The 27,998-nt window shown below is 39.6% G+C and overlaps 3 protein-coding genes and 1 long non-coding RNA gene across 6 annotated transcripts; 2 read left to right on the top strand and 2 right to left on the bottom strand.

Annotated features, from left to right (window-relative positions):
- Positions 1–136: 136 nt before the first annotated feature.
- Positions 137–20,220, bottom strand: MRE11 (MRE11 homolog, double strand break repair nuclease). Its single transcript, XM_064409489.1, has 19 exons — positions 20,023–20,220; positions 19,338–19,470; positions 16,750–16,910; positions 16,047–16,134; positions 15,017–15,158; positions 13,484–13,598; positions 12,278–12,463; positions 11,641–11,812; positions 10,957–11,037; positions 10,288–10,414; positions 8,438–8,538; positions 7,107–7,280; positions 5,864–5,926; positions 4,659–4,875; positions 3,639–3,710; positions 2,576–2,631; positions 2,060–2,130; positions 1,620–1,698; positions 137–515 (listed from the first exon to the last, which is right to left on the bottom strand). Exons 1-19 carry the CDS (start codon positions 20,040–20,042, stop codon positions 471–473), a joined length of 2,103 nt encoding a protein of 700 aa, XP_064265559.1. The 5' UTR covers positions 20,043–20,220; the 3' UTR covers positions 137–470.
- ANKRD49 (ankyrin repeat domain 49) lies at positions 19,871–22,490 on the top strand. 2 transcript variants are annotated; one of them, XM_064409494.1, is made up of 3 exons: positions 19,871–20,023; positions 20,836–21,106; positions 21,545–22,490. In XM_064409494.1, the coding sequence occupies exons 2-3, from the start codon at positions 20,849–20,851 to the stop codon at positions 22,001–22,003; spliced, it is 717 nt and encodes a 238-aa protein (XP_064265564.1). In that variant the 5' UTR covers positions 19,871–20,023; positions 20,836–20,848; the 3' UTR covers positions 22,004–22,490. The 2 variants fall into 2 exon arrangements, with proteins under 2 accessions (XP_064265564.1, XP_064265563.1); XM_064409493.1 differs by lacking the exon at positions 19,871–20,023 and adding an exon at positions 20,223–20,359.
- Positions 22,283–23,495, bottom strand: LOC135294360 (uncharacterized). Its single transcript, XR_010356470.1, has 2 exons — positions 23,247–23,495; positions 22,283–23,135 (listed from the first exon to the last, which is right to left on the bottom strand). It is a non-coding gene; the product is annotated as an uncharacterized LOC135294360 (long non-coding RNA).
- On the top strand, positions 23,366–27,872 carry C2H11orf97 (chromosome 2 C11orf97 homolog). 2 transcript variants are annotated; one of them, XM_064409495.1, is made up of 4 exons: positions 23,482–23,668; positions 24,157–24,261; positions 25,901–26,026; positions 27,741–27,872. In XM_064409495.1, the coding sequence occupies exons 1-4, from the start codon at positions 23,497–23,499 to the stop codon at positions 27,746–27,748; spliced, it is 411 nt and encodes a 136-aa protein (XP_064265565.1). In that variant the 5' UTR covers positions 23,482–23,496; the 3' UTR covers positions 27,749–27,872. The 2 variants fall into 2 exon arrangements, with proteins under 2 accessions (XP_064265566.1, XP_064265565.1); XM_064409496.1 differs by lacking the exons at positions 25,901–26,026; positions 27,741–27,872 and adding an exon at positions 25,352–25,892 and having other exon boundaries at positions 23,366–23,668.
- The last annotated feature ends 126 nt before the right edge of the window (positions 27,873–27,998 follow it).

Raw genomic sequence — 27,998 nt, 5'->3', positions numbered from 1 at the left:
TGAATTCAGAGTTTTTAACCGTATCCACAGCAGACTGCAAGTAAGTCAAGTTCCACTGTACTGAGACTGTGTCCATATTCATACCTGCAGACTACTATAAATTTACTTCTCTGCAAAATTCAAACCAGAGATGGAGTTTTCTATAAAATATATAACTGTCATTTTTATTATCATCTCAAAAAGAAAACAGAGTTTCAGAGCTTTAGGAAGAACTTGCACTTTCAGGCAGTACTTTAGAATATGAGCCCTTCTAGCCTAGTGCATCAAGCAACGTAACAGACATTATACCAAATTTGGTGCTGCTGGAAAAAACCAACAAACCCAAACCAAACCATTTCACTTCATTTCAGAAGTGAAAATAGAAGGCAACCCATCAGTTACAGAGAAATATCACATAGACAAAGTATTGCAAACTGCTTTCCATTTTCTTCACAAACTTCCACAGTCTCTCTTGCACAGTGAGTCAGAAATCACTTAGTTCTTCTTGACGTTGCAGGGCTTATGAATGGATCATCCTGCAGTTTGCAAAGAGACACACATTACTCAAATTAGCAGGCATTCCAACTCATAAAAAAGCAAAGTCACCTTTAGATTAAACTAAAAAGCCTAACCATACTATTCCATGTTTTCTGGCAGACCTGTTTTTGTTGGTTTTGATATGAAAGAGGTAATTTATTAACTTAAAAGTCCACATGATATATGTGCAGAGAATAGAAGTTTATGTCAATATGACCAGAACAGCTACTTTGAAATAAGGAACAATCTACATTTCAGTTGTAAATGAGCAGCACATACCTCAGTTAAATTATGTCTATATATACATTGTATATAATTTAATGTATATTAATTTACTAATATTTGTATGAATCAAAAATACTGTTTGTTTTTGCACATTCAAGCAAACATGTAGGTTTTTATTCCAGGTACAAGAAGAGATAGCCCAGTGGGGAGAAGGGACGAGAATGTTGTATTTTCTCTGAAGTGGCCATCATCTGACACTGTTAAAAGAATGGATTCTGACCATGCATGACAGACTGTGAAAACAAACTGCATAGTGCTTGACAGATTAGTGTCTTCTATTCAGTGTAAAACCGTGTAAAAAATTCTACTTGTTTAATTATGGAAGAAACCATTCCTAGCAGTTCAAAGATACACTGCAAGAACAGATATATTAGATTTGAAGACAGTGTTTCAAAATTTTTAAGAAGTGTACTTTGATAATTTGCAATAATAGAATGCCCTGAAAATGCTCAGCTGTTTCTAAATGCAAAAAAAAAAAAAAATCTACCTTTTTACAAGAATAAAATATATAACTAAATGAAAGGATATAGCTAAGCACTAGAAAAGATTATAATTACTTTCTCTCCCAGGCAATTCCAGGTCCACATTTCAGTAATGACAATTCACTGATTAAAAATTATTTTTCTGAGGTCCCTTCTAGCCTTATTTCTGCTAATTATGCAGGTAGTCTAATCAAAGTTGGTTTCAATAATCTAGCCCTGTTAATAAAAAAAATAAATTCAATTTCACTCTGAAATGCTTTACTCAAATAGCTGTAAAACAGTGAGCCATAGAAACTTACATGAAATAAAACTAAAAAATAGTACTATATACCATACCTCATCTGACTCAAAATCAACTCCTCTAGATGCTTGGCTTTGCGAACCTCTTTTACTAAGTGAAGGTGTAGCTGGCAACCTTGAAACACACAAAAAGAAAAAAAATGGCACCAGCATGTTCTCAGTTACCAGACATTCCAATAAGTTCCCCTTTAACTTAAGACTTGGACCACCAATACATAAAGTAAAAATAAACAGACATAACAATAAGTAGAACAATACAAATTCTTAAAATAACATCTTCATACTAAAGCTCTGATCAGCCAGTAATCTATTTTTTTATGTTACAGAAAGATAACTAGCAAGTAAAAATTTATATAAATTCTCTAAGCAGTGTTATGACTTTCCTAAAAATCTGGTAGTCAATCAGACTCTTGGACTCTGCCAATTGCCAGTCAAAAATAAGGCACACATTGCGTTCATGAAGCAAAGATACTGACCTTTGATTTATTTTGGAAGAGGAAGGAACAAAAGAACTATCTTCTGGATCAGAATCAACATCTATAATATCCTACAAAAAAAAAGAAGTATAAAGTTTTTCCACAGAATTTATCCTTACTGAGAGAGTGCATAATGTGTCAGCACTATAGCTCAGAACCTCTGGGTTTTTTTTCCAATTATACACCTGCTTAGTTAGAATAATATATACTTAAGAGGGCTCCAGGCTAGAACTGCACAAATTTGCACAAGTTTGTTCTTCACATCTTTAATCTTGCACAACTCACGAAAACTCATGTATCTTAGACTATGGTCACAAATAAAACATGGCTTTTCTCAGACAAACACCATAACAAAAAAGGATACAAAAGATGTACAGATTAATATGCAGAAACTTAATGCTGAAACTGATAGGTTAGGAACATCTGCTGATTTAGGCTAATACTTTGACTGTGTATTTATTTTTCAAGTTAACAGTAAAAGACAGCACAACTTCACTCATACAACAAGGTGCTTACCTCAGAGTAAGACTGGAATGAATTAGAAGAGTGGTCTGTTTTGGAAGACCTAAAGACTAGAATAAAACATATGTAAAACTTTAAAATGCTCATACAATTAAATGCAAACAACATTATACACTTCTTATTTAAGATCTGCCTAGCATGCATTTCCACTGAAAAAAACCCTATAAAACACACAAACCAATCCAAAACATAAATTAAGTCTGTCAACCCAGGGATATAACCCTCTGTGCAGCTGCAGCTGCTTCCCAGTCTGGCTGAAAATCCATCAGTAATGTTGGTTAAGAGGATGCGAAAAATACTGTTGTAACTGAAATTCCTGTATATCTAACAGGCTAATTATGAACACAAATGCTAAAATTCATTTCTCTGCAATATTTCATTTGCTGACCAATTTAAAATTGAGGTAATTTGTTGACTAATTTAAAATTCAGTCTACCTAGGGGTATTTTGTGGGGGGTTTATGTGTAGTAGTGAGCAGTATTTTTTTCTTTAATTCTCAGATGACCTATGCTGTTTCCTCAGCACCTTTCCTCTACAGCAAGGAACAGCTACTCTCACTTATGTTGGTGGCTTAAAGATAAGGTTTTCTTTCCTAGTAAAAACTGGCATTTCCAAAACTCACTACAATGTAAGATTAAATGGATTTGTATTAAAGCATACTAACTTGTAAACATCAGTCAAATATAACTTTTTATCCCCTGAGGAGGGGGGATAAAATATCCCAGAGGAATATTCTACCTAAAATATTAAGACATAGTCTTTCTATGCTTATTCCTCAAGAAACTGCATTATGTAATATGCTTCCTATTTGCAGTTCTAGCCAGAATTTCCTAACATATTCCATTTCATCCCATGACAGACAAATATCACTAATTTTTCCCTTTTCTTTTTTCTTTCTGTCATCACTGTTAGTCTATTTCAATAGCGCTGAAAGAATCTCTCACAGCTGAAATGGGCTAATAGAATAAAAGGCAATTAAAGCACTTCATCATTGAACAGACACCTTCACTACAATTTAAGAGAGCAGAGTAGAGTAACAGACAGATCACAGGCCTACCATCCAGGATAGACATATTTTTGCCAGGCTTGGAGGATCTGCTGCCAGAAGCTGACTCTTGGCTAGTGGTTCCTGTAGAGATAACAAACAAAATGCAAATCTTTTCAGCAGCTATTTTTTTTCCTCTTTAGTCTGTTATTACTGACTAAAGTAATAAGTGGGAAGTCACTTTAAAAAATCTACAATCCTCTTTACTCCTCACTTTCTCCTTGAATTAAAGCCTTCCCTCCATGCAGAAGAACTGCTCTGGGTCAAGCGTTCAAAGGTCCACAGACACAACCACATAACACACAGGGCTCTGCTCTGACAGGATCACAACAGTGTTGGAGCACAGACTCACAGAACTAGTTTAAAAGCACTAACCAAATCAGACCCAAGATGAGTCTTCATTTCAACTCAACCTGCTCTCAGACATTTGGGCATACTACTGAGACAACACAAATGAGAACTCAAATGAGTTACATATATATATATATATATATATATATATACACACACAGAGAGTGAAAGTACAACTGTAAAGAAAGTACCACTACCACTGCAAAGTGTACAATCACACTCAATCCAGGAGCTATGTAACTCTTTATTGCTTAAGAAACACTCCCCATTTTTTCAGTCACTAGAAACACTAAAGTCTCTCGTAAATTACATTAGGATAGAGACAATCTGTACCTCCTCTTTACACTGATCAAATGCTTTACCTTTAGCAGTAACAAAGGTCTACCCAGGCACTTTATTGTACAGACCTTCTCAATAATGCATCTTTTAGGTGTATACTTTGTTTCCACAGCTGGGAAGCATGATATTTTTCTTTTAATCACAGTAAAAAGTCCCAACTTAAACCTTGTAAGGCAGTCAACTGTATGTAATAGAATACCACCAGTATTTGACAAGAGTTTTTTTCCCAGTAGCAGTTCTCAAGCAGCAAATTTCCACTTGATGGGAGCATCAGAAGAGAGTCACCCTTTAAAGAAAAAAAAGTCAGGAACTGCAGGACAAAGACTGCAAAGTTTTTCTTACCTCTTCCTCTTCGAGATGAACCTCTTGCTGTTGAATTTTGTCCTCTTGCACCTCTTGCCCTACCTCTGGCCCGACCCCTTCCTCGGCTCAGTGTTGAAGAAGGGCCATCACTTGGATTGCTAGTGCCTGTCATCTCTATATCCATGGAATCTTCATCACTGGAGGCTTCAACCAGAACCTCACCCTCAGATCGGTGGGCTCTGGCTCTGATCATTGCCTGAAATGGAAAAATAATTACAGGAAAAAGAATTTTAAATCATGGAACACACCATTGTTAAATTCTGGTTATGTACAATAAACATATAACTATAAATAAAAATGTGTAATTCTAAACCAGTGAGGCTTAGAAGACACAAAACCAGTGATACGGAAGATGAGGATATCTGTGAAAATACTTATTTAATTAGAAGTGTACATATAAAGTAGATAGCTAAGATCTGATAAGAGAGTGGAGCTCATTAATATGACACATTGTTGGTGAAATGTGGGGATCAGCTCAGATCACCCTGTGTCAGCTCCACATGTCTGCTCAGAGAAAGCACCCTGTGGGTTCCACTGACTTGAACTCTGCTGGTGACAGTGGGTGCTTAAGACAGCTCAGGTGATGACATCCCAGATTAGGAGAGGTGAATCTCACCCCAGCTGTCCTTTGTATCAAAATTTCATTCCAGTCTCACATAACTTGCAAAGACAAAGGAGCAGCCATGCTAACAGAGGATGGCAATTTTCCTTGGATATACATATACAGTATGTACATATCGAAGTATGAATATGTGGGAGATCTAAGATTTCAGATTGCTGATAAGGACACAGTACCTAAAGGTTTACCAATACTCCCCATTTGTTCCAGTAATACCACCCAATACACCCCATCCACATGCCCACTGGTGACAAAGAGCTTAGGCTGAAAGATCTTTGAAAATCACCTGCCTGGTCTAACCTCAGTTAAAAGCAAGAAATAATGAACAATCAGGTTCACAAATTTGTATAAGAGACGAGACCTCAAAAGCCAAATTGAGCAGTAGCTTAGGTACATATTATCCTAACAAAGATTTAAAACAGACTTACTAAGCTTTAAAGGCAGACAGGCATATTTTGGCAAGGACAATGCTGAAGTATTGCTGAAGCATTGCTAAATGACTGCATTTATATGCAGAAGCCACCACTCCATTTTTCAGTCTCTGTTCAAAACTCAGAGTAATTACCTCACGGACTTCCTTATCTTCTTCTTCAGTATTCTTTTTTCTACTCTCCCTGAATTTTCGCACCTGAATAAAAAAACAGTTCCTGTCAAAATAACATTCATGTCATACAATAATCAAAATACAGTAAGTGTGAAGCTTTATTCACTGAATCATTAAGTCAAGCTCATGTGAGAAGTGGACAGTCCAAGAATAACTGAATAGTTTGTTTAGGGCCCCTTCATGCAGTGCTGTGGTTTAAGAATCTCATGTTCTCTTAATAACTGGAGCAACATCGCTGGGAAGGAAGAAAGCCTGGCACACAATGAAGGAGACACTGTGTTTAAGAGAAGTGATTTTGACAATAAGGGAACTGAAATATGAATAACTGAAAAAAGAGGTAGAGATGAAGAAGCAAGACAGAAAATAACTATTATGAGAAGAGACAATGTTGCAGTACATGTACAATTAAGGAAGCTCAACTTGACAAATATGGAAAAAGATTTGAGGCATGACAGAAAGAAAACATTAGTTCTAAAGACAAACAACAACAAAAAAATACACCCTAAAGTGTCACACAAAGCCTGCAGGCACTGGTTGTTTACTGTCTCTTTCAACCCCTCAGGAATTAAAGCAGTCACTAAGAAAATAGGTAGAGGCAGCCATCCTTCCCCACCAAATTATTCTTTAAACAGTGCACAGATAAGCTGCGGAACAATTACTTCTACAGTGTTGAGTATTACAGCTGAATACATGGGCTCATGTGGAAGCTCAACTAATTGACAGAAATATCTTTCAAGGGTTGCTCAATACACACAAACCAAGCCTGTCTCTGGGATACCCTGAGCTGCAAGCAGTTAGAAGCAAGAAGAGCAACTGAAGGATAAATTTCCTTTTTGCTTGTCCTGCTCTTGTACTCTTCCCTAAGCCAATACGAAAAAGCTACGAAGAGATTATACCTACCATCTTTCTCACAACAGCAGTAAATATGTAGTTCTACATGTATTAGACAGATTTTTTTCTATGACATGTGTGCAACCTAAACCCATTTTCAGTACAAGTTTTGAAATCCTGTATTTGGAACTTCATAACAAATTAATTATTCATTTATTAATTGCAGAAAATGACTAAAGGCAAGTGTTGCTTCCGCTTGAGGCATCCTCAAGCAGATGCTCCACACACAGACAAATCTATCAAACCATGTTTGAGCACTGATTTTTCTACTGTCTTCATCTCTCTTGGGGAATCAACATTAATAGAACATTACCTCCTCATCTATTTTTTCTTCCACTGCATCAGTGCGACGCTCCTTGAGAAACCTCTGTGTTTTTTCTAGCTGAAATTTCACCAGCTCTTCTATGGCATCTTTTTCCTCTTTGTCCACAAACTCTTGCACTGCTTCTCCCATTCCTCTTTCAGTTAGAAGTGAAAGCTGTACTTTCTTTAGAATTGGGGAAAACAATTCGTTAAGAAGCATCTGCCATTAGAGAAAGCAAGCAATATTCCAGCTATTCCAGATAAATATTACATTAAGTTGGTTGCAAAACCAGTAATGTGCATTGTTTATTTAAATCAGAGAAAAGCACAGCAATAAGCAAATATTATGTGTCATAAACCAGTTACAACTCTCTTGCTAGTTACTGGCATGTCACATTAACTTTACAGAGTATTTTTCAAACTAGTCAAAGCAAAAGGCTTTATGAACAGTAAAGAAACCACAATACTAGTAATGTCTAAAATAAAAATTTCCAGGAAATGATGTTGCCCAGAAGAATAAACTTTCTAGCTGTTGTAAAATAAAATGCTTAAATAAAATAAGTATAACAAAGGAACATGATTTATGCTGTCCTAATACTAATACACCTAGCATGTGTATAAGGTTAGGCAGGGTGATGTAATTTGAAGGATCTTTACCTCAAGAATTCTTGCTCTAAAGACTTTCTACAACTGAAATAGCTTCTGCAAGTTACGTTTAATCAACTACATCAAGCATTTGTGCATCTGGCTCACTGATTATTTTTTATCTCATAGATGTTACTGCACTGGTGCTGGGAAAGGGAAATATACTAGATTTAACAACAGGGTGGGAAGAAAGCAAATTATCATGGGTCTCTCTTCCATCTCCCCGCTGTGCTTTAAATAAAATGTGGAAGTGCACTACATCTGAGGACACAAATACACTGCAAAGTAACAAGTGACTCTAAGTCAGATGGTAATAGTAAATGCTACAGTCTCACACTGGCCCTAGAATAAATTAAGGTAGCTCTTCCCTCACATGCTGCCTCACATTCTCCTCCTGTACTTGAGTGCATGACACACAGTACAGGGCACACAATGCAAGTTCACACAAAGAGCTATCATGTTCTCAAACCAGTGTGTGTTCACACACTTACACAACCTATACACAACAGTTACTTGCTAAGCTGAGACACACATGTCATGTAGTAATTCTCAGACAGTTTTTGGGGAAATAAATTCACTTCTTGGTGAATGTCAAGAGTCTTTTCAGGGCACACTACTTCCATTAAGAAAGAAAAAAAAAGTGATAAAAATATCATGTGACATTGAAAAGGGAAATTATAAAAGATAGAAAAATACCTTTTCTGCTGTCTGGAAATACTGCTTTACAAGGTCTTCTACCCTCAGTGTTGTTCCCTCAGCAGGTCTGCTAACCAATTTTCCAAAATTAAGATCAATGTCTAGAATAGAAAAGAACAGTGGCATCATCCAGATTTACAGCTTTCAATTATTACCATCCAACTGACAGTAGCAGGAAAAAAGATTAATGCAAGCTTCCTAAGAATTGTGGTCCCTTTTATATGTAAAGCTTTTTGCTCTTTTTAGTCTATTCATTGGAACACAGAGAAACATAATAATTGTGCAGACAACTCCATGTCTAACAGATATAAAGAGCTCTAACTAACATATGTCTGGAATTGTATATCGAACACTGTGTTCTGAAGGTTATTATAATTGAACTGTAGAAGGTCACAAATGGAAGAAAATCATAGCAGCATTGAAGTTTTTTATAAGTAACCCATTTACTAGAAAAGAGATTCTCCTTCACAGCATGCTGACTGATTTTCAGTAGAAAATGCTCATAGCTCATCCCCTCTTCTCAGGCAGAAAGGTAGGAATAGCAGAACGATGAGAGGGATAATCATCCTAGGTTAGCACATACCACACAAATAGCATAAAGTGACAATACACTGCTTTAGACTGAATTCCTGAAGTTTTGACATCCCCTGTACTGAAGCACAATGTGCACACGTAATGAAAATGTTGAGTGCTTCATTAGCCACTTCCCTTGCATAAGAGGCTGTCTAATAAAGCAATGTAAAAGCCATGGCAATACTTTCAATTCCCTTCCTGAAGCTGACATGTCCATTAAGTAGGAAAAGTAAATTAGTGGCAGATGTGGTAGCTACTGTGTATTCTGAAAATGTTAATGAGATTATACAACTATAAAAAAGGAAACCAAAGAAAAATAAACTAAGACCAATACAGTATAATTTTAAAAATGCCTCACTAATAGCAGTTTTTATTAATGAAATGATGTTTTGAACCTTACAGAACTGATAGTATTCATAAAAACTGTCACTGGAACTAGACAATGCACTTGCAATGTACTAATGCAAACTAGTAAGAGTTTTTTAGCACATTATGTTCCTGTACAAGCTGAATCTTCATTAGCAACTATTATAAATCCAGTATTTGGACAACATCTATTAACCATTTATTAAAAATTCTAGGAAACAGTGAGAAATACTGCAATAGTAACAGCTATTATTGATTTTGCACAAATATTTGAATAGAAACAAGCCTGGAAGAGACAAGCCAAGAGCACCTCATAGACACAATTAATTAGGGCAAACAAAATGCTATCCTACATTTGGACCTTGTTAAAAAAATATATGAACAGCTCTTAAGCCCACACCCTTCCTTACTATTTTAGGTATGAACAAATTAACTACTATAAAATAAAATTAAAATATAAAGAGAAAGAGCACTTTACCCATTTCTTTTCCTTTAGAGTGTTCAAAACACCTTATTCTAGGAAGGATATTCATCTTATTCTAGGAAGCCTTGGGAGTGACCCACTTAATGCCTTTCATGGTAATTACCACAGAACCACAGAGTAACTCAGTCTGGCATGGGCCTGTATGTTCTACTATAAACAACTCAGTAAGGTCTGAGGCCAAAGGAAAATGAAACTGTTTATAAATAACGGTCAGAAGACACTGTGCTGAATATCAGAATTTCAGACAAACGAAGAAATAGAAAAGAAATAATTGTGCAGTACACACACTTAAATCAGACAATGCGTCTTTACTCCTCCTGTAACACATTAGATGGTAGACACCAAACCTTTGCAAGTGCTGGGCAACAAAATACAGAGAGATGAACAAAAACAAAAGCAAGCCAATGATTCCTTCTTTCATAATCACCTTTTTTCTCTTTTTGTTCACGATGCCTGAAAAAGTGTATGATGTCTTTTGGGTTAGCCACCCTGTGCATGTACTTCTGGCTGAAACGATGGACACTGAATGGTTCAAAGCCACCTGCATAATCAACCTAAGTGAGGAAAGGACAAATTTAAATATGAAACAAAAAGAAGTGGAGAAGCCACACAATTCAAAACAGATTTGTTATGCTTCAAAGGAAAAATTAATAGTAAGAAATAAGTCAACCTAAAGTTAATGCCTTTTTATGCAGAATAGTTTATGGCTAAAAATAGCTAATAATAACATTAGCAGAATAGCTAATACCAGCTCATATTTATAACTTGTTCTTAATTTGTTTCATTTGCTAGCCTTCACAACAGTTTCCAAATGGAACACACACAGGATACTATGACTTAAAAAAACTTCACAGTAAATAGCCACTTTTGATGCCCTTACTCAGAACAGCAGTGAAGTACATTTATGACCAATCTCATCCTTTACCTTAGAGTACAGGTTACACAGGTAAACAGAAGCATGGTATGTGATTTATATTTGCCTATACACAGCAAAAAATGTATGTATTATGTGTTTACACAAAAAGCATGACTTTGCTTTGAAACTTTTCACAATGACCTTTAAAAACAAAGCAATCCAAGCTGAACAATTTCTTACTCTTAATCTTATGATAGGCTTCTCTGGCTGGCGGGGATTTCCCAAGCGTTCTCTTTCTGCAGTGTCCAGCATCAATTCCACCTGTGAAGAAGGATTATAAATTGAGTTCTACTTTGTTCCCTTACAGATGCCTGAACACATCAAGTATAACTTTAAATACATCCAGTTGCAAGGTGAGCAATCAAAATAAATCATTACAGAATGTGCTCTCATTTCTGAACACATATGTACCAAAATGCAGCCAAAAGCCATTAAGAATGACTGAGAAAAACATGACAAAGGCTTATCCTTCAGATACAGTGTAGTTAATACACTTGCTTAGTTACTTCTGCCACTTCAGACTGCATGGCTGAGCCCTCAGGGTTCAGGTCAATGTATTTATGCTGGTTCCAAGTGCACATCCAACACTGCTCCACTCTTAGGTGCAAGCTTTTGTACAAAAAACATATGGACACCTAAAAAGCAGTTCCAGCCTACTTTAATAGGTCATCCCAATCAAGGAATCTGGAAGCCAAGGCTGCAGAGTGAATGTCATGGAATTAGCTTCCTATGGAAATACTGTCTAAGTTTGTTTTAATATGGGACAAGACACAAGATTTCTCATCTTCCAGTCTCAAAACCAGTCACACATCCCATCCCCTGCCCATACACCGTTATCCACAAACTGTTAGCATCACCAGTTACCTTTTCCATGCAGAATGCCTGTATTGCCTGAGTAACATTAGGATTGTCAGGATTAAAAAGATCTGGATGATCAGCTAGAACAACATCCTCTATATGGAAAGTTCGCACTGTCTCTAGAGCAATCTTCTCCATTTTCATTTTTTTCCCTTTAACATGCAGCAAACCAATGTGTCTAGAAGGAGAAAGTTAACTTACTAGAAGATAAACTTAAGAGAACTATGGTATAAAGATTTGTTTTCAAATTCATGTTTACTTTTCAGGGACAAAATTTCAAAAACTACAGAAAGATCTGTATTTCAGGGCTGACCCCTCAAAACTTCAATTTTATTATACTTAGATTATGCTTATTCCATATACAAGCACCTGCACTCAGTTCCTTGTATTCCAATTTATCAGCATGTAACTCCTCCAAGCTAAGTTCCATTTGCTTTAAATGTTAGATTAAATTGTGAACAAAGCAGAAGTTATAGAAGGTACTCATTCTATCTACTTTCCTTATTATTTCACACTCTGAAGCTAATCCAAACAGTAATACAAGTCTTTCCATACAGTATTCAAGTATTTTTCTGTTCTTAACAGAACACCTGAGACATGTAAGACAAGGAATCAACAAGAACAAAAAGAAAAGCTCACGCACTTCTTCACGGCTTCTCCAGGGGACAGAGATGTCACCACTGAACTTCCTGGCTGAGAAACATAGAAACGTTGCTGTTCATTTTGGAATGGAGCTATTTTGCACTCATGTTCATGACCCCACACAACAAGATTAATAAAGTCATCTAAAAACTGCTCTGGAATGTAGTTGGTTGCTCCATGTTTGCTCCTGTTCAAGAGAAGAATAATGGATGGGCAAGGGGAGAGTGAAGGAGAAAAACATCAGTGTGATTTAAAATGATACAGGAACTCCAGCAATATATCAGACATACATGTCAGCTCTTCTTCACATTTATTCCTTACACAGTTGTTGAGGGTTTGGTTAAACACAAGGGCAATTTACATAGCTCATTTTTTCATACAGCTCACTGTTTTCTGCTCCCGTCCTTTTATTTGGATCTAGCTTTTCTTCTTACTTGGCTTGTAAGACTTTTGGTTTTTTTTCTATATGAATGCTTTTGTAGCATCTCATGGCAATCAATTTTGGTTGTGTTTTGTTTTTAAATGGTGGGGAAAATGCAACTGAATTAAACAGACATGGGACACGCCATTCCCAATCCCTTTCTGGAAGACAAGGGAGGTGGGAGAGTGAGTTCCTTCAGTCTCCAAGACAGAAATCAGTACACAGGGTAGTATGAGCTCCATTTGTTTACATCTGCCTCACCATTATTTGAGCATGAGGATTGCCCTCTTCTTCAAGAAAAACAAGAAGAAAGTATTTGGAAAAGAACTCTGCCTGTTCCTACTACCACTGCTGGGAGAAGCCTGTAGACAGACAGAACACATTACCTATCTTAAAGCACAGCGGTGCAAGGGAACATAAGGTACTTATTGAACTATGGTTCAAATAAGGATAGAAAAGTACAACATGAAGTTTGGTTTTTTCCAGCTCTAACAAGCAGAAAGGACTCAATTACATGCATATTACACTACAAATCCTCCTCTGCCTCTGACTATAAAAGTTTGGGAAGAGATCTCCCAACTCCACTAACATATTTATTTCAAACATTTTCCTTTATAAGTCTTCTCCAGAAGAACTGTAAACCAATTTTTTCACTTGTAAAAATCTTAAGAAACCAGCTACTCACAACAAGCATGAACTAACACAGCTGGCTTGCTCACCTATCCTTTCCCAGGCAGTTTAAAGTGGTAACACAGCAAGTTGCTGTAATTCTTTCAGTACTGTTACCTATTTTGATGAATCACAAACAAGTTAAACCAACTATCTTCATCTTCCTTTGGTCTCAGCATAGTTACTTGCTTATTGACAAACATACGATACAACCTCTCATCTGGAATTGCTCCTAAGTGGACAAACAAACAAAATAAATTTGTGTAGTAAACAAGTCTATTTCATAGCATTTTTACTAGCACCTCTATTAAAAAAAGCACGAGGAACAAAAATATAGCAGTCTCCCAGTACCCAAAGTGGGCTTATAAGAAATCTGGAGAGGGACTTTTCAGAAGAGAAAGCATGATAGGACAGCGGAATGGTTTAAACTGAAAGAGGACAGATTTAGGTTGGATATTATGATTGAAGTTCTTTACTGTAAGGGTAGTGAGGCAAGTGGAACAGCTTGCCCAAGAAAGTTGTGCATGTCCCATCCCTGGAAGTTAGTGATTATTTCCTTGATATTTTTAACTAGGAAAAAAAACCCCAAACTATCCTTAGCCAGGCTCATGACAGATAACAATAAATCCCATATGGAGTGTCCATATTTTGTATAGGAACAAATGCTCTCTGAATCAGAGAAAGTAAAAAAGGTACAAATAATTCTGGCAGAAACACAAAGAAACCTGTCATGAACATCTTCATGCAGCAACATTGGTGCTTTACAAAGCTGTTGCATTTCCCGTTAACAACTTTGGTACCAAATACTTCTATATTTTGATATTAGAACATTCCACTAGCTGCTAACCTTTCAAACATCTAGCAAGCTTTCAAAGTATCTCATTAAACACACAAAATCATGGCCAACTAGGACTTAATTTAGACCTATAAAAGTTGCTTGGAATTAAGTATTTAAGCACTTATGACTGGACAAAAAAGAAAGACCTTAACTTCTCTAGACAGACAGACTTTTCTTCTGAGAAAGCTGTCAAAAATAACCATTCTAAGTATGAAGTGAGGGTAGAGGGGAATTCAGTTGAGAAAATGCAAAGGAACAAATCTGAAGTTGAAAACATATAATGGAACCACTTTAAAGTATGAAATACTTAAGTTTCTTTAAAGAAACTGAGATTATCCAGGACCAATGTTGCTTATGAACCACTTCAGATGGACACATAAGACATTAGATTTCTGCTCAGACAGCTTATGTTTTTAAGTATAACCAAAATGGGTTAAACATTGGGTGTTTAAGTTTTGTCTAAGTAAAATGAAATAAGCTTAATACACAACAGAGAGAATTTAAGAGTGTGATTGCTCTGACTTGATACACCAGCACTATGGTTAACTGAAGCAGGGTTCATTTATCACCAATAAAAACAGAAAAATCAAGTTAAGGAAGATTTATCTAAATGAGTAAAATATCCCATCAGCTAGTGACACAAAGCAGGAGGAAAAACCTGACATTGTCACAGAATTGATACGCTTTAATTTAGAATCATGTACACCTTCATGTTTGTTGCACCTTATACATTTGTTACAACTTCATTTAGACCTATTAAATTTCAGTAATACATGAACAGTCTAATCACAGTCTGGCAGACAAATACTTACCCAAGCCATACAGAGCAATTTTTGTTCTACCTTTACGCAGTAAAATGGGACTAATATCTATTTTCTCCACAGAAGTTGAACGTCCAAAGTGATTCAGCAGTCCTGCACAGCTTAAAATATCCAAGGCACACAGTGCATCTGCCTGCAACAAATATTAAGAAACAAATACAGAACTTTGAATAGTACATTAGGTGTTTCAAGACTAAATGAAAGTCTCAAAAGAGAGAATATCTTTCCTGAAGTAATTTCTGCAGTTGAAAAGCCCCATAACATATATTAGGGGTTTTGCTAATACTCTAGAGTACAGAAGCAAATCCCTTTTCCTTACAAGTCGTACTTCATTTGAACTATATGAAATTAAACATTAAATCATTCAGAAAAACAAAACCACAAAAAACCATTCAAACAAGCCAGTCTCTAAAGTACTACAAAAATTAAGGTAACTGGTTAAGGTAACTACCTTATAGTAAGTTCAAAGTTAAACTGCTGCTAAAACACTCATCTCTACGATACACTGCTATCTGACATAAAATGCAAAATTATTAATGTAACACATGCATTTTAATGCTTTCTAAACCATTTCCTGATTACTTTGAGTAGCTTGTTTTTAAGCTACCATTTCACTATTATTAGATTATCCTCCTTGCAAATAAATGATGCATGTCAATTACATATGCACAAATCAAAATAGCAAAATTCTCCTTCTTTAAGAAAGAAGCTTCCAGTCTCTACAGATGGAATGTTTTAGAAACTTTCTGAAAGACTGCCACTTCTAGGCATGAAAAGTGATTCTGTTCTCAATGACAGATACCTACATACATTAAGAAATTCAACACAGTTCATATGGATCTCTTAACTTATTTCCATTTGCTTTTAAATGTCACACTTACACTTGCTGTCACTAAGACAATTCCTAAAGATGCACAAAATATTTACACACAGAGTGGAGCAACTGCCTAAAAGTAGCATGATCTCCCAGAACTGTATTTCTATCTTGGTAATGCAACAGTACAATTATGATAAGAGTTACCCCTGTGGGATCATCATGATTGCCATGAATACTAAAAACTGGAATAGAAATGTTGAGATTTTCATCCTGATAATTCACCCAAGGAAACCTAAACAAAAAGAGGAAAAGAAGTTAAACTATATCTGCAAATCTGTGTATGATTCTCAATATCTTTTCAAATTAACTTCATCACAAATAGTGTGGTAAACATCAGAAAGAAGTGATTATGAATAAGCCTAAGCTTAAGCTTAAGCATAAAAAGATTCTTACTCGTGGTCTGGAATGGCACTTTCTATGGGGAATAGGGTACCAAAAGAAACCTTTTTTTCTTAGAACAAGCCATGAAAATAATTGTGCAAAAAATTGTGCACTAGTAGTGGATTAGGCTATGCAACCTTTACTTATACACAAGGAACTCTGCTGATTTTACCAAAACAACTCATGTGAATTCAATTACTTGTATTGCACTTGCAAAACGGAAACTAAAATACATAAATATATCAAGAGTCACAGCACATTCAGAAGTTTCTCAAAATATTGCACACATTTCTTTACAGACTTAGATGACAGGTGAAGTTATCCTGTGAACTGTCCCGAACTGTCCCACACAGACAGGCCTAAAAATTCCAGGTTCCAGTCATGGAGGATATAAAATAAAAATCACAACACACTCACCCAATACACAAACCAAGCCTTACATGATAATTTATAGTAACATACTTACTTGCTGTAATGAAAATTAACTGCCTGATCACTCAAAATTTCAAACTGAACGGGACGATCGCCCATGCAGTATTTTCTTAGTGACTCCAAACAAGAGTGCACTGTTTTTCTGGAGGGTTTGTTGTCGTGAAAAAGGTCCCCACCTAATAAAACAAAGTCCACCTGTATGTAACAAAAAGCTTTATTATTTTAATACAACATTTTGTATTACCTTGAAAGACTTCTAAACAAATTGTTCATATCATTTCTTCTAGGGAGTTCCACATACTTCCTCAAATATGAGGAAATATACTTCTAGGTAAAAGGAGTTAGTTGTAAGAGAAACAATACTTAACTTCCTTATGAAAAAAAGCAAACGAATTAAATTATTAATTTAAACAAAATCAAACCCAAAAAGACCCATTTACGAAGAGCCATAGGAGAATACAACTGATAGTGGTAAAAAAAGGATCAGTCTACAATTGTAATAAGGGTCTCCAAATTGGCTCCTGAACATTTTTTGACAGGCATGAAAAGCTAAATTATTTTTTCACTGCTGCACTACCTCATACGAAGAAACCAGTAGCTATCACCACATTATTTTGACAAGGTGCTAGCCTCTGTTGCTGCATATATTGCATATATTTAGCTTTTTGTAAAGCATTAAGAAAAAAACCTTATCAAAATTACAAAGAATCTGACTGATGAACATCCAGTCCTTAAAAAAGGAATCACAGAATTGTTTAGGTTTGAACTCTAAGATCATCCAGCCCTGGTGTTAACCCAGCACTGCCCTGCTGAACATGAAGCTATGTTCCCAAGTCCCACATCCATACATCTTTTAAATACCTCCAGGGATGGTGACTCCACCACCCTCCTAAGCAGCCTCTTCCAGTGCTTGAAAAGCTTTTCAGGGAAGAAATCTTTCCTAATATCCTGCGTAAATCTCTTCTGATGCAACTTCTGGCCACTTGCTCTAGTCCAGTTTCTTGGGAGAAGAGACCAGCTCCCACACTCTCTTTTCAGGCAGTTGTAGAGATCAGTAAGGTCTCCTCTAAGCCTCCTTTTCTGTGGGCTAAACACCCCCAGCTCCCTCAGCCACCTCTCACCAGACTTGTGCTCCAGACCCTTCCCCAGCTCCGTTGCCCTTCCCTGGACTCGCTCCAGCCCCTCAATGTCCTTTTTGTAGTGAGGGGCCCAGAACTGGACACAGCACTTGAGGTGTGGTCTCACCAGTGCTGAGTACAGGGGGACAGTCACTGCCCTGCTGCCACACCAGTGCTGACCCAGGCCAGGGTGCCAGTGGCCTCCTTGGCCACCTGGGCATATGCTGGACCATGTTCAGCTGCTCTCAACCAACTCAGGCCCTGGGAAGGCAGCAGGCTTCTCTAAGAAGTGGAGCCAGTCTGTAAATTGGGCCTTCTGTTCCCACCACAAGGGGGTCTCCTGTAACAACCCACCTTTTTCCTTCATGGAAGGAGTTTTGATATTGGGCACAGGCAACAACCTCAGCAACACCTCTGTGCTAGATTAACCACTGTCCTTGTTCAGTTCCCCTTGCAGAGCCTCACACTTGTTGTGCCAGGGCACATGGGGATGTGGGGCAGTCACACAGGAGATGCACCTGCTGTGCTGGGCAGGAACTTGTTGCTATTGACCCCTGTCCCTTAATTCAGTGACTTCATCCAGAGGGAGTGAGGATAGGGAATCCCCTGGATCGTGTGTCCTGTCTGCCTGTCAGACCTGCCCTAAGGAAAGTAGGGTGTTATTCCAGCACTCTCTCTCTCTCATACACACTGCCTGATACTCCTCAACCAGAGCTGTGTCTGGACAGGGACTTCTGTCTGGGCAGTGCTGTCAGCCGTGATGGATGCAGAGACAGGCCATGGCTTTCTGCCAGATAGATACCACTGCTCCCTGGTGGGGCTGGCAGGGCTCAAGTGCTGTTCCTGCACAAAAAGTCACGCCACGGCAGGTCTGTTTGCCATGCTGGAAGTGCTCCAGCTTGCTGCCATTCCCCAGGAGCTTCTTTTACAGGTGTGGGGTGGGCTCTTGGCTGCCACTGCTCCTGACTCCACCCAGGTCCCATCAGCGGCTGCGGGCTCCTGGTGGCTCTCAGCTCCCCCACATTGTCCCAGTTCAGGAAGCCCCTCTGTCCACTCCACTAGAGGATTCTGCTGCCAACTGTGCAGGCACGGGAGCTGCTCGGCACCAGAACTGCTCACTTCAGCAACCCAGCACTGCATGACACTTCAAAAGCTTCTAACAAATCTGTACTGATTTGTCAGAAGACCTTATATCACTTCTCTCGCTCTCCTCAATTATTTTTCCCCCTCGCAGTGACAAACCCTCTCTAGATACCACTGAAACCAGTGCAGGCAATCCAAAAACAATGCTAATACAACCAAAGTCATGATTCAGTAACAATGCTTTCACAAAGAATGAGGCATTCCCTTTACTAAATCAGAAATGAAACTGAATGCAACAAATAGTTTAGCCATGTGATTTTGTATTACTAGAGACTACCAGGACTAAACTTTACACCTTCTGGCAGATTCAACCATATTTTCAATGGCCTCAGTCCTTCCCTCTCCAAAAAGTAGCACTTACATCATTTTTTCGAGCGTGGTCCAGAATTTCATTAAAAGTTACAAATGTATCATTTCCACGAACTGGATCCTTCTCCAAATAGCCAAGATGAATATCAGTAGCAACGAGTATTTTAAAGGTATCTTCATCATCCCTGAGTAAGACAGGAAAACTAGTGTCAGAGAGCAATACATATAGGGGATTTCTAAAGACACAATCTTTACTAAGGTAAGCTTAACTGTCCAAAGTCATGAAACACGGAGATTTGTCATAAAACTCTACCAAGTACCAGTCCTGCAAGAGTCTCAAAATACTTCACTACTTGTACTGCAAACAGCATATCGCCAAACCAGCCAGTTGGAAGATTTGTTTATCCCAAACAAATTTGTTATCTGTTTTTGTATTTGTATTTGGTTATTATTTGCTATCTGTTCCAATAAAGGGATGCAAGTATCCCTCTGAAGTGTCTAATTAAAAACTCAAGAACCCTTCGTATGATTTTTGTTTTTAAAAATACTTATGAGCAGTCTAATTCTCTCTTCGCACCGGTACTCTACACGTGCATGAGGGCAAGCACGGTGACCATAATGACCAGAGGGAAAACACAACTGATGATCCCAGCTCTTCTTAACTCGTCCCAGACATACAAAACGCTCGCTGCCTGATGCGTCGGGACCGCAGGGAGCTGCAGACAACGGGAGCTTACTGTGAGTTGGCGGTGCTCATCCTGGTGCCGAGGCTCCTCACGGGAAGGCTCCGGCACAGCGCTGCCAGCTCAGGGAGTCAGCTTCGCTCCTCACAGGCGCTATGCGAGGCGCAGGAGACCAAACCAGGCGCTGGGCCCGGGCAGGGGGCACAGGGAGGTGCGATCGCTGAACGATCACTGCCGCCGCTCCATCTCCCGCTCCCGCCGCCGCTCGGGCCGAGCACCGCCCCCGGCCCGGCCCAGCCCGGCCCGGCCCGGCCCGTTCCGTCACGTCCGGCGGCCGCGGCCCGGAAGCGCTCGCCGGGCCGCGCCCCGCCCGGAGCCGCTGGCACCGCCGGTACCGGAGCGGGGCCGGGCGGGGCGGATGGGGGACCCGCGGGGCGGGCGGGGGTCGGTCGGTGTCTTGCGGGGCGGTGGGGCCTGCCCGGGGTGGTGTGGGCCCCGCGGGGCGGAGCGCGGCCGGTGCTGCCGGCCGGGCCGGGCAGAGACTGCCCCAAAGCCCGGGCTGCTCTCCCGACCCTTTGTTAGTGCAGTGAGCAGCGTTTGGAGCAAACCCCGCACAGTGCTGCGCTGCAGTGTGAAGGTGGTGCCGTTCGGGGGTCGGGGTAACACGGTGCTTTTCTAGCGGGGATGTTAGCTGTGAGTTCTGGCTGAGCTGGGTAAGTAAAGCCCGGGTTAGCGGAGGATCACTGAGTTTTCCCTTGAGTTTTGCTGTTTGTTGACATCAGCATCATCCATCAGATAGTTTTATTGACAGTGCACCGATAACAGTCACAGTTGGCATAAATGCTGTTGTACATCTGCTGCTCACAGATGCTGACTGAAAATGAATAAAGACAAGCAAGCTGATGAAGATGATGATGACAGCGAGCTGTTTGAAGACTTCACAGAGCATTTTAACCAACTTGAACTGCTGGAGACGCACAGGCATTTGATTCCTGTAGGAACTCAGAGCTGTTGGTCAGGACAGTCTGATGATGATGATGATGAGCAAGAAAGAACGGAGGAATGGTACGAAATGCAAGAAAAGAAAATGGAAAAACATCCAGAGAAATTGCTACTCTGGGCAGCTGAAAACAATCGGGTAAGGCACTTGCTCTGTAAATATATATAATTTACAGAATATTCTTTTGAGCACATCTGTAGTCTCATCCACAAACAAAAATTTACGTATACTTTTCTTTCTTTTTCTGAGCTGTTTTGATCTGCTTTTGCTAGCCACTGTATGTAAACCATCCCCCTTTGTAGCTCATACACACTAAAGCATCTCTGGATCCATTGGCTTTTAGAATAAATTTTGATTCCAGTTTAAAGTTCAAGTAACAGCACTTTTCTTTAACTTCTATAAACTGAAAGCATGCTAGGCTCTTCATGGCAAATAGGCCTTTTACCTGGGGTGGAGAGACTGTGTCTGAGATTTTATAAGTGCTTTTGGCACTGACAGAAATTAAACTCCAGGACCATCAAAGCCGTGCATCTTGTTTCGTAGAATCACGTGAAGTTCCCTGTTTTCTTTAAACAGCTGAGTACCGTGAGGAGGCTCCTGACGGAAAAGCTGGCTCCAGTGAACGCTCGCGATGAAGACCAATACACTCCTCTCCACCGAGCTGCCTACAGCGGGCACTTGGATGTTGCACACGAGTTGGTGGCCCAAGGGGCCGACGTCCACGCGCAGACCGTGGACGGCTGGACGCCCCTGCACAGCGCCTGCAAGTGGAACAACACCAGAGTGGCCGCGTTCCTGCTGCAGCAGGGTGCGGACATCAACGCGCAGACAAACGGTCTGCTGACACCTCTGCACATTGCTGCAGGGAACAAAAACAGCAGGGAAACCCTTGAGCTCCTGCTGATGAATCGCTACGTGAAGCCAGACTTGAAAAACAACTTGGATGAAACTGCCCTTGACATTGCAAGGAGGACTGATATCTATCACTACCTTTTTGAAATAGTAGAAGACTGCATAAACACTGTGTCCCCATAAAAGCTTGTGAATGTGAGGTTTTCTGCCTCTTTCTTGTTGGTGTTCTGCATGCCTGTTGGTGGTGGTCTGTCTCTTTGCAACAAGGTTTTAACGTAAGATATTTCAGTATTCTCAGAACCGCTCCTGCCGCGCAGTTCAGTGGTCATGCTTGTACTTTGAAGCGTTGCTGCTGTTAGTCAAGGTGGTCAGAAAGTCTCAGTAATTCCTGTGAGTTTCTATTTAATAAGTGCAGATCTGAAGAGGCCTTTGTAAGCTGTCTGTAGTGTCAAAGCAGGAGGGAAAACTGGAATATTTACTTGATGTGAAAAAATTCTGGCTTGGTTATGCAGACTTTATTACGGCTCACTTGAAAATTATTTTTTGAGAAATTCTAACATTTTTAAAACTGCATGAAAGCTCAGAATGAATGTAACTTATTTGGGTGATACACAAAATGTTTAATGAACCTAATGTAAGGCTTATTATAAAATAAAATATTCAACCCAAAGTATTTTGTCATATTTTTAATTGAAAGCCCATTTATCAATGCAATTGCCTGTTCAGAAATCAAACGCATTGTTCATAGGATAGAAAGTAGTTTTCGTTTATTTTTTTCCTGCTGCTTTTCAGGGAAGTGATTTTCTATCAAGATCCTGTTTACTTTTCCCTTGCAATTAAGTTGCATAAAGACTTAATGTCAAGAATGTGGCATTAGTTGGAAAAAACGAGCCACAACCATGTGAGGATAAACAGCCAGCATAGTCATGTCTGATTTAGTTACAGGTAACTGAGTGTTTTTCTTGCACTTTTGAGTTAGTACACTAAAATTTTGCCATGGTAAGAGCACGCAGTATGGTTTTCAGCTTCAGCTTTACCATCTGTAATTTAGAAGTGGAGAAAGTCACTTCTCTGTTAAACAAACTGAAAATTGAATCTAAGTGCTGAGGTACTGTCACTATGAGAGCTGTGGTAAACACTGTCCCATGCAGATGCCTCACTGAGTGATCCCCAGCTCCTTCCACTAACATGCAGCACAACTGTAGCAGTAGCAGCAGGGCTGGGATATGTTGGACCACATTTGGTGCTCTGATCAAGCTCCTGCGGAAGGCATCTTGGTCACCCACCTTTTAGAAGCAGTAAAGTTCAGCACTTTCTGTTGGAAAATGGAAACAGCTTCTGAACTATGAACGGTATAACATGGTTTTAATGGTTATTATTTTTAAAAGTTTGGTTTCAGAACATCTGTGGAAGAAGATGAATATACCTTGAGATGCATTCAGGAATAATAGAGATGTGGATTACAAGGCCACTTCAGTCCAATAAGCAGTGTCTGAAGATGCCTCGCTCTATGACCGAGCTAGTACTTTTGAGTTTCAGCAGATATACATCAGTTAAACTGGACTCTCTCATTCTTCCCCTCAGCCCGGCATCCTTCCGTAGGGCAGGCCCGTGGTGTCAGCCCGCAGTGGTGCGCAGTTTGTGGTGTGCGTGCCCCGCTGCCGTGCCCGTGCTGAATGACGCACGGAGCAGCTGCCGATGGCACCCGGAGCTGTCCCGGGGCCGGCACGGCCCCGCCTGCCGGGCAGCCTGGCAACGCCCGCGGCGCAGCGCGCCCAACGCCCGCAGCGGCAGCCATGAGGGCGGCGGCCGGAGAGCCGGGCAGCGAGGCCCGCGGCGAGCAGCCCCGTGAGCACGGCCGTCCCCGGTCCCCGGCCGCCCCTGCCCCGCTCCGCCGTGTCCCCTCGGGAGCCCAGCCGAGGCTCCCCGCGGCTCCTCACTGATGTCCCCCAGCCCTTGGTGCCGTGCGGCGTCCGCATCCCTCTTCAGCTCCCTGGAGACTCCTGCAGCGAGGATGTCTTCTTGGATGCCTCTCCCTCTACGGCCCTGCCCTGGGGTGTCTGTCACGGGGAGGCACGGTGACCGAGTCCCCGAGTGGCCCTGGGGTGGCTTTGGCTACCAGCACACCCCAGCCACCAGGGTCGTGTTCTGTACCATCCTCCTGTCCTAAGGAGGAGGACCTGGCTGAACACTGTCACATATTTGTAAATTATTTGGTTCACAGTTATTGAAGATGGATGCAGAGTAGCATAACTTGACAATTGCATTCAGCAAAGTACATCAGCATTCAGGGCATTTATAATAACTGGTTGGTTTGTAATGTATTTTATTAACAGGGCAGAAGTGTGTATATGTTGAGCCACCTAGAAGAGTTAAAGAAATACTGGAGGAGCACTTTCATTTACAGAAAGAAGAATGCAATATTAACCATCCAGCTGCAGGTAATCCTCCTTATCAGCAAACAGCAAGTATTTGTCAGGACAAATGATTGTTTTGAGAGACTGTGGCAAAATTACAGAACATTTATGTAATATCGTGCAGAACATTTAGAAACAGCAGAATTGCATATAGTCTTTATTACTTTTCTCTCTCTCTCTCTTTTTTTTTTTTGTCAGAAATTATGGGATCAGAGAGAACACAGTTAATTCCATATGATATATCAGTTTAATAAATCAGAAACAATTGCCAAGCAGTAGGGAGGTTTTGTTACCTTTTTCTTTGAAAGAAATGCTGTGGTTATTAGTACACTGTTTCTCTTGTGTAGGATTGAGACTCATTTCTAAACTCACTCAAAATGAATTTAAAACAGTTGGACTCACAGACAAAAATGTACCTCAGTTAGGTGATGTAATCAGTACCCAGCAGATGTAAAGACCATTTGAGCCTGTAATTCTTATTACTGTGATTAGGCTCTGTAGGGAATTACAGCACCTACCTGCAAATGACTGACTTAGGTAGCTTCTGTGTGTAGTAAGCAGAGGAAAAAAGGCACTTTGGACATTGTTTTGACTTGTCCTAGACACCTGTCATTGTGTGTGTCATGCTGTAAAAGTGCCTGTTCTTTCCTCTTGACTGAAAAGAGATCCAGGACACAGAGCTGAGTTGCAGATGTTAACACTGGTCTGCTCAATCTGATCATGTGCCTAATGTTAGGTCTGCTCAATCTGATCATGTGCCTAATGTTACTAAGAGCTGAACACAACTATCTACACAACTATTTCTGCATCCACCTGCCAATGGATCAAAATTGTCTGGACTATTTCAGTCTGGTTATAAATGGGTGTTACTTTATATGTTCTCATGACTTTTGAGGAGTGTATGACATGTATGTTAAAAGTGCAAAGATAATAGAGAAACACTACACAAATATTTGTTACAGGACTCTATAGTATGGATCTATAGCAAGCTCAGTACAGAAATGGTATGTACAGCACAATGTTATAGGCATAGCATAAAATGATGAATGATAAATATGATAAATATAGATGCTGGTGTACAGATTATTCAGTGAGTACTGAATTCCTTTTTCAGCTGTTTGGACAATTAGAGATGCTTACTAAGTGGCCTGGGCTCTGATAGGCAACAGTTGTCAGGTTGGATGGTTACTGTTCTACACAGTTTAGACTACTACAGGCTAGTGTTTAAAATAAATTAGATGGTTAGTAAATTGTAACCTTTCCACAAAATAAATTAGCTTTTAATTTTGTTCTGATGGTGATGGCTTTGGTTTTTTGTTTGGTTTGGGTTGGATTTTTTGGGGGCGTGGGTGTTGTTTTCTCCATTTTTATGAGGGCATTTGGTATTCCAGTATGACCAAAAAAGGATGCTGCCTGCATCAGTGGTATTACTGCTGTTTCTTATTTATTATAGACAAGCCATATCCTGCTTGGGTTGGGTGCCTGAGTAGTCCTCAGGGATTCTATAAACAGTAGAGAGCGTTGTGCACCTTTAGCCATCTGAATTTCTCTCTGAAGATACCAACCTGTTTTCAATAAGTATGGGAGAATATTATTGTGTAGTTTATTAATTCTAGAACAAGCAATCAGTTATAAAGCTGTTCTTTTGCCAAATTGTTAACAGTGGCTCTGGAAGGAGTTTGGAATGTGAAGAACAATTTCCCCACCAGAAGCCTGAAACCAGTGTCACAGAACAGCAGCGATTTACTTTTACAGCCTCAGTTCTACTCAAGACATGCAAAAGTGAAAAGTAAGAGTCCATAATAAGAAACTTTTACTATAACACCTCATTTTTAAGTTGCAGGGCACCTTTCTGCAGAGCTAACCCATCTCATCCTTTAGTAAATAGGCAACAGACTGAAATCTTTGCAGAAGAAATCAGTTCAGGGCTGTTGTGTTGAGTTATCTTATTTCATATTCTGAAACATTTTGTAAAGCTTCCGCATCTATTCTGTGGAATAATCACTTGGTTCCTACTGGTAGATGGGGAGTGTTGGTTTCATGTTCATTATGAACCTTACTGTTCTTAGTATACAACCCTAAAAAATTCAATTGTTTGGAAAAGCACTCCTCCAGCACACCTCCTGAAAAGAGCTTGCTCTAGGAATTCTTTCAGGCATTTTAGTGTTTGCCTGCAGTGGTCAGCTGGTGCTCTGGGAAATGTGTTTCTCTCTTTACAGTCTGTAGAGTGTAGCTTTTGTGGAGCAGACCTGTTCTTTATAGGTTTTAACTTAGTGTGTGCCCACATTCTCTCCTAAGCTAACTCTCTTTAAACTCTAAGGAAACAGAGTTTGTTTGCCTTTTAAGAGGAATATTTTTAATGCCATGAGCTTGCAGAGTATATGAAATCAACATATTTTGCCATTACATGAAGCTCATTCCCACATTCTTGGGGGATACTGGTTTAAAAATGCAGGTTTATAAATACATGACTAGCACCCCTTTCTTCCTTCCTATCTTGATCTTGTGAGATCAGGAGATAGTGGCATCTTAGTTACACGAGCATCATGGATTAAGCTATTACTGGTATAAGAAGTGTTTAACCACTACAGCCTTCTGCCACACTTAGAGTTACTTTAGAGTAACTTTAGAGTTGCTTACTTGTAGGAACACTTTAATTATTGAGCAGAATGACTCAGCTTTTGAGATGTTGGCATCATTTTAAAGCTTGTGTACCTCAGGCTTCTAGTGAAGGCAAGCAGAGTTTTCAAAGATCATGATCTTCTCCATTTCCTGCTCAGAACCATGAAGAAAAAAAAGCTTTAAAGCGAAGCAGTTCATTCAGATTTATGTAGGTGCTGAAAATCTGTTGATTTTCCTTTGGGAATTTGAATGAGATTTCATTCTCAGGGACTACTGCTAGAGACAAGGGATGCCCTTCTCACTAGATGTGCTGCCTGTTTTGCAGTGGGCAGGCAGGCATCATGAGAGAAGAGGTAGCAGAAAATGGGAGAAAAACTGGGAGCCATCTAGCTTCAGCTCCTGTGTTCACCAAACCATCTCTATTCATGCACTCTTTTCTCTGTAAGGATCTGGGGAAGAAAGGAGAGACTAGTGGGGAGATGGAGTGGGCACAGGCTATAGAAATGGGCAAAAGGGAAGAGGTAATGAGAGAAGATGAGCCCGCTGTGTTTAGTGCCAGAGGAGAGGAACCAGTTAAGGAAAAGGAAGAAGCACTGATAAGGGGAATAAAAAAGGAGACATACAGAAGGTTAGAAATTCCTGAAGGAAACAGAAAAGAGGAGAATACAGTTCAGGAACACAGAGATAGAAACGGCAAAAAACGAAGGGAAAATATGCCGAAGATAGAAAAAGAAAAAAAAATGTATTCATATTGCTGAATTTACTTAAGTAAATGTAGTTTCCTTCTTCCTTTTACTGCTTTTCCCTAAAAGTGACCAGTGGTTTGGAGGGCTCACTATGTGGTGTCTCATCCATCCTTAGACAAGATGTCTTTTTTACAGATTGCTGAATGTCAGTGCTGTGAAGACCTGAGCCTGTTTTGATGTGTCAAATCAAACATCAGCATAACTAGCTACCTTTGGAAAAGTAGATGTTTCTTTATAGGATTTTGAATAAAGTTCTACTTGAATCTACCTATTTCCTTTTTGTTGTTTTATTCACATCCTCATACTACTTTTTAATCTGATCATGTAAGTAGTCAAATCTGAACCATATTTCCACCAGTGATGAAAACGTCACAATCCAAAGATTACAAGATG

The sequence above is a fragment of the Passer domesticus genome, chromosome 2 (genome assembly GCF_036417665.1).
Source record: "Passer domesticus isolate bPasDom1 chromosome 2, bPasDom1.hap1, whole genome shotgun sequence".
In the NCBI taxonomy this organism is placed as follows: Eukaryota; Metazoa; Chordata; class Aves; order Passeriformes; family Passeridae; genus Passer; species Passer domesticus.
Note: the sequence above shows the minus strand (reverse complement) of the source record. Positions and strands in the feature narration are given on the sequence as shown.

What these genes read in the sequence shown, in the direction of transcription:
- ANKRD49 (XM_064409494.1), top strand. Translation starts at nt 20,849, where the DNA reads ATGAATAAAGACAAGCAAGCTGATGAAGATGATGATGACAGCGAGCTG. An exon ending in GGGCAGCTGAAAACAATCGG is followed by an intron (nt 21,107 to 21,544) that starts GTAAGGCACTTG and finishes TTCTTTAAACAG; the next exon opens with CTGAGTACCGTGAGGAGGCT.
- C2H11orf97 (XM_064409495.1), top strand. Translation starts at nt 23,497, where the DNA reads ATGACGCACGGAGCAGCTGCCGATGGCACCCGGAGCTGTCCCGGGGCC. An exon ending in GGCCCGCGGCGAGCAGCCCC is followed by an intron (nt 23,669 to 24,156) that starts GTGAGCACGGCC and finishes TTTTATTAACAG; the next exon opens with GGCAGAAGTGTGTATATGTT. An exon ending in TATTAACCATCCAGCTGCAG is followed by an intron (nt 24,262 to 25,900) that starts GTAATCCTCCTT and finishes AATTGTTAACAG; the next exon opens with TGGCTCTGGAAGGAGTTTGG.
- MRE11 (XM_064409489.1), bottom strand. Translation starts at nt 20,042, where the DNA reads ATGAGCACCGCCAACTCACA. An exon ending in AGGCATTCTGCATGGAAAAG is followed by an intron (nt 11,038 to 11,640) that starts GTAACTGGTGAT and finishes CCTTCTTCACAG; the next exon opens with GTGGAATTGATGCTGGACAC. An exon ending in ATTTCCAGACAGCAGAAAAG is followed by an intron (nt 7,281 to 8,437) that starts GTATTTTTCTAT and finishes CCAATTCTAAAG; the next exon opens with AAAGTACAGCTTTCACTTCT.